General features: G+C 38.2%; 1 protein-coding gene across 2 annotated transcripts in view; it reads right to left on the bottom strand.

Annotated features, from left to right (window-relative positions):
• Positions 1 to 1,545: 1,545 nt before the first annotated feature.
• The window catches only part of LOC144630559 (1-phosphatidylinositol 4,5-bisphosphate phosphodiesterase beta-1-like), a 36,326-nt gene continuing 31,871 nt past the window's right edge, over positions 1,546 to 6,000 (bottom strand). For both annotated transcript variants that reach the window (XM_078488920.1, XM_078488921.1), the window contains 6 exons: positions 4,733 to 4,831; positions 4,342 to 4,418; positions 3,700 to 3,795; positions 3,284 to 3,341; positions 2,753 to 2,839; positions 1,546 to 2,476 (listed from right to left, as the gene is read on the bottom strand). In XM_078488920.1, coding sequence (XP_078345046.1) covers positions 2,366 to 2,476; positions 2,753 to 2,839; positions 3,284 to 3,341; positions 3,700 to 3,795; positions 4,342 to 4,418; positions 4,733 to 4,831 — 528 coding nt within the window. In that variant the 3' untranslated portion in view covers positions 1,546 to 2,365. The remainder of the gene's footprint in view (positions 2,477 to 2,752; positions 2,840 to 3,283; positions 3,342 to 3,699; positions 3,796 to 4,341; positions 4,419 to 4,732; positions 4,832 to 6,000) is intronic.

Genomic DNA, 6,000 nt, shown 5'->3' with positions numbered 1-6,000 from the left:
TGCGCTAATGTGCGTTTTCAACTGGCTTTCCATAAGCGCTTCAGTGAGTGGCTAAGAGGGGAAAGCAAGCACGTTTTTACCAATTAAGACTAAAAAACGTTTCTTAGACTACTGGCACGAGGCGACCACAAAGAATTTCTGATCGAAATCGCACGATCAGTCATGAGTTTCTGACTACAACAGCACCAGGCTTTTAAGTGCCCTTCTTAAGCCACAGGACACCTACACAAGTAGTCAGCATGGGATTCCTGTGCACGCACAACACTTCATTAAAAACCTGAACTATAACATGTTACTTGCTGTGAAACAAAAACTACCTGAATATAAAATAGAACCTAAGGTACATCTGCACCCAATTCATGGGGGTGTGTAACAGCAACAATTTACAATGACAATTGTCACCCCGAATTATTTACAATGATCCTGTGCTAATATTGTGCACGACCGTGGACACTTACGTCCAAATTGGAAACACAGGCAGCCCAAGCTATAATACAACTGACCTTGGGTTGCCTGTGATTGGAAACGGAGAACTCTATCTAATGATAACTATCTTTGAAACTATCACAATTGTAAACATGCCTACATTGGCCGCTATTACTAATAAACAATTTAGCGAACTGTTCAAGAGTGCAGTCACTCTTTGGATGGTCTGTTGATAATGGTTAATGTTGACATTACTGTATCTGTATAAGCAAATTTCAATTTGAAAGCGAACAATACTGCATTAAGGCAATGGAAATTCCTAAAACGTATTAACTGTGCCTTTTCCCATATATCACCGAAGCACAACAGGTTTGTTTAGGTGCCCTTAACATTTAACATTGATAACAATAAATAATGTACACAGCATGGCCGGGCAGATAAATACCATATGTACTGTTATGCAATAAGTTCCAGTGGAGTATCATGAAATATTCCGCGAGTGCCTTAATGTCACACTGCATAAACAATCTTTCACGCAAGGTTTAATACGAATCTGAATAGAAATTGTGCGTTGGATATTTCCGAACCCCACGGGAAAGAATTGCATAGCTATTTTAGACTATTATAGCGACACGTTGTGGTGAGAGAAACTGTGACGAACGTGGCACATGGAGGGAAAGTTTTGACGAATGCGGACGTGCGCATATTATGGCGCGAAAATAAAGTGACGGATGCAACACTTTGTGGCGCGAAAAAAGAAGAGACAGCATGGCGCGTAAAAGAAATAAACGATGTAGCCTATTATGGCGCAAAAAAAAAAAATGACGGATACGCCACATTATCGCGGAAAAACACCTTTGCACACAAAGCGTGGAAAAACGAAACAAACATCATGCAGCTATTCAAGTTTCGAAATGACAACGAGGACAATAAAGCGAAACAACTTCCCTCCAACATATAAATTATACATAACACAAACAGGTGAAAGTGCCTGATTATCACAATGTCTTTACCAACTCACGGGCTTTTTTCTATGCCCTGGGCCCACTCGTTCAAAAGTCAATTACCGCTTACCCACAATCAAAGCGGTTTTCTCATTGTATATGTTTTTTTTTTCAATGGAATTTTTTTAGTCATAGGAAAACTAAAGAGCTAGAAAACGTAAACTGCATTAAAAAGTAAGAAAAATGAAATCAAAATTCACTCTAATCCTGCATTAGCCTAATTGTACTTTGAACAATCGGGCCCTGATGTGCACACAAACATTAATCTTTGTTACTGACTGTTATATAATATATTTTTTACATTATTTTATCGCCCGCAAAGGCACTCGACAATAAATATCAATACGAATAAATAAATCACGACTCCAACGAAAAGGAATTGTAATAATTACACCGAGTACTAGTATAATTACACACAGCTTATGTCCACCTTATGAATTGTTAATATATATTTTTCACGGAGTGGTTGAAAGAAAATCATTCATTTTAATACCAAGCCTACCCCCCTGGAGCTAATATCCCCTAGAAAAGAATTGTATTTTAAATAAACGCTTCTTAACAACATCACATCAGTTGCGATAGGATTATGAACTACTGTGATGTCGGAAAGCTGCTTGGATGATATTGTACTTAAGACTTGTCTCTCACATGACTGAGAAACCCCTCGGTGGTTTAATATTTAACTTAACTAAGCTACTACCCACCCACCCCCTCCGTGATCATTACTTATCTTGGCACAAAATGGAAGACATTCTTGATAGATTTCCTAACGGTATTTCCACCGAAAAATCCCCCTACCATTTTGACTAAGCTTTGAACGATCCAGTACTACATAACATTGAGCTTCGACTTCGACAGTTTCATAACCTTGTCTCGTTGCCTAAAGCTTGGTAACCCGCTTACAGAAATACCGCTCGGTAACCTTGTCTCCAAAACTACAGCTTGGTAACCTTGTCTCCAAACAGCGAGGCGTAAGTGAGTTCCAGTTCGCACACGGACAAATGCTTCAGTTTCGTTTCGTGTAGGGTTCGGAGATCTTTTAAACTCTGGAATAGGAGCCACAGAGTCAGTGTTGGATTATTTTAACGCTCAGGCATACATTGAAACCTGCTGTACATAGACCACAAAATAGATTTTTTTTTGCTTCTGACTTAATACAATAATATACTATAATAAAAACATACTTCAAATATAGGTCTGATAGACTGAAATGCAGCCCTCTCATTGCCCCTAAACCAAACACAAGGTACCCAGGATTTGGTTTGAGGTCAATTGTCAAGTGCCAACAGATCAGCTCCTTAAATAATGAAATTCAAGTGCACCTTTTTTTTGTCCTCTTCGAGTAACTCGTAAAGTTTTTCATGGTCCCTTTCCAACTCTTCACTCTCTTTCTTGTGGAACTCGGTCATCTAAAATCAACAAATATTCAATATATAGAGATTCTTACACCTTTTATAACAGTTTGCTTGTTTTTGGCACAAGATCCCAGTTATAGTGTTTTTGTCAGTCGGTGGGTCAGTCGGTCAGACAGACGGGCAGACAGTAAGTAAGTAAGTCAGTCAGTTAGTGGGTCAGTTAGGAAGACAGAAAGACAGTCAGTCAGTCATTGGGTAAGACAACAGACAGAGACAGTAAGTCGATCAGTTGGTCAAACGAGATAGCATAAAACGAACTTGTCACAGGTAAAACGGCCATTCTCGTAATCAGAATAAAGGTTTAAGCAAGGGAAACAACAGAACCACTTTCTAAACTCTATGAAATGATTGTTAAGTCTTAACATTAGGAAAAAACTTTAGGAGATTCGTAACAGTTTAAAATAGATCAATAAAATGTACACTGCAACATTAACAAACCTTCTGCCTCTCTTTGACAGATTGCTCTATGTGTTTTTTGTTCTCCTCACGTTTTCTCCTGAAAAGTAAATGAAGGACAAAAGGTAAACAAAATGAAAGAAGAGGAAAAAAATAGAAATTAAGAAAGGAAAACAGGTTGGTGGGTGGGTGAACAGACGGTCTAACAGATAAACAAGCAGACAGGGATGCAGCAGGCAGGAGGCAAAAAGGGAGGGAGTGGGGGAGACCAAAAGAAAGGAAAAACCAAACGATGGCACGACGGGAGGAAAGGGAGAGAGAACATGAAATGGATAAACAAGCAAAGGAAGGCAGAATGGAAAAGAACAGACGGAAGAAGGCAAGAAAGTTTAGTTTTCATCCTAGGCTACTTGCTTGCACTTGTATTACTCGAATGTAATGAAGGGGCAATGGCAAACCTTTGAAGTTCATCTTTGTTTGAATGGAACCGTGCTAAAACTTTTAACTCCTCTCTGTTCTGGTTGTCCTGGCTCTTTCTTAAATCATTCATTTGTCTGGAAAAAAAGGTAAAAGGGTTAAGCCTTCATCAATGAATTAGTAAAACTTGTCGAACTGACAAAGTCTGATTGAGAAACAAAATCTCTAAGTGTAAATGTCAGAGTCAAGTCATTTCGTTCATTTGTCTGGAAAAAAGGTAAAAGCAGGAGTTTCTCCATGTTTGCCACCAGTTGCATGTTTTTGCACACTTGGCATTGCTTGCAGGTTTTTGCACCACTTACCCGTTTTTCCTAACTTTACACCAATTATATGTTTTCCCACAACCGACACTAATTGCATGTTTTCCCATACTTGGCACCGATTTTTGGCATCAGTTGTGTTTTCCAACACTTGGCACTGGTTGCATATTTTCTCACTCTTGGCAGCACTTGCACGTTTTCCCTCACTTTGCACCAATTGCACATTTTCTAGGGCTTAGCACCAGTTGCATGTCTCTGCTTCAAGTTTTGATTGGTTTACCATTTACTATTGTTTTGGTTTTAGGGAAACCGTTTTTAAAATGTTCCATGCAAAAATGTTCTGTAAGCCAATGACAGACTTACTTAGCATGCAAATCTGCCAGCAATTTCATCTTTTCTTCCTGAGACAGCTGCATCACCCTCTCTAGCTCCTCTTGTTTCTAAACAAAAGTCAAGGAGAACAAAATAATTAGCATCAAAGGCAGCCAATGGATTCAGAGACTGCATTGCATGCAGACAGCTATGTAGTTGCAGCACTTTGGCACCACTGCAGGCATATGACACTTGACAATGAGGCTAGTGAATGTGTGATAATCTCATAGTTCTTCATTGTCACAATTAAACTAGTGTGACCAAATTAAAAGTTAAAGCTGGAATGACAAATAAGAAACAAGGTACAAGAAAACTGGAGTAGAAAGAGCCTTTAAAATTAAAATAATTAATGAAAAAAGTGAGCATTACAAAAACAGCTTACAGGATTAAGTTGCTTCTCAGCCATTTCCAACTGTTCATTCAACTGCCTTCTTAAGAGATCAATCATTGCCTCACGGTGCTCACGTTTAAGAGCATTGATCTAAAAATAAAAACAAAACAATCCAAATTATACGTCGACAAACATTCTCTGCCATATGACTTAGCGACACTTTTTTTTTTTACAGATCTTAGGTAGCTCAGAAGCATAGAAACATGCAAGACAAATACTCTTCATTCATGAAGGTGTATGGATGGTTACAATTAAAAAAAGATTCGGAAATGAATTGAAAGAACGAGCAAGCTTTCTGTCATGCAATTGTTCCATTCTCATCTGAGTCATGAAGGTAGTGTAATGCAAGAATTTCAGTCATGTATCATGTCATGCAAGTATTTAAGTAACATCTTGTGTCATGCAAATATTCAAGTGGCATCTTGTGTTCTGCAAGGATTTCGGTCTTAACTGTTCGGGTAACATTTTATGTTATGCAATTATTCAAGTGATATTTTGTGTCATGTATTACATGTCACGTAAGTATTCAATTTGGTCTGGTGTCATGCAAGTATTTCAGGCTTCTCTAGTGACAGTGTAAGCATGCATATGTAAACAATTGGGGGCGTGGGGGGTGGGGTAAAATCCAATGTTGAACGAAGTCAGAGGAAGGCAAAAATCCTGAACTACCAAAATGTCCACCATGATTATATGCATTGGTTTATTACGCAACATTAAAAAAAACACTGCGAGAATTTCAAACTCTTGAAAAAAGATTTTGGGCGTGGCACATATGTGTGAAATGAATGACAAGAATTTGGTGCAGTGACTGCTTGTGTGAAAGAAATTGACTTATCTACAGCGTGCAGAATCTCATGCAATCACTTCCTATAAATGCAAAGCAAAAATATTTTGCACTCAGTAGAAAGCCGTTAGCTTACTCTACAAAATGACATAAATTTGTTGGCTGTGACGTCATATGGCTTTATTACAACCACCATCTTGGATCTGTCATCTTGCATTTGACTACATTCTTAGAAGGTCAGAAAATAACAGCATTTGATACAAAATCAAGTCAGAATGCTATTGGCATGTAAAATTAATCAAAACGCCAATTTTGTTGTAAGAAACTGGACAAAGAAAAATGTTGTCAAACATGACCTGCTTCTAATTATGACATTGACATGGCAAAGTAGAAATTATGGACACAGTTGACATATCAAAATTTCTGCAAGGGATGAATGAACAGCTACTGAAAGGTTCAGCATCATAGAATAAAT

Source organism: Oculina patagonica, chromosome 11 (genome assembly GCF_052425735.1).
Source record: "Oculina patagonica isolate OP01 chromosome 11, crgOcupat, whole genome shotgun sequence".
Taxonomy (NCBI): domain Eukaryota; kingdom Metazoa; phylum Cnidaria; class Anthozoa; order Scleractinia; family Oculinidae; genus Oculina; species Oculina patagonica.
This window is presented reverse-complemented; position numbering and strand designations above follow the sequence as displayed.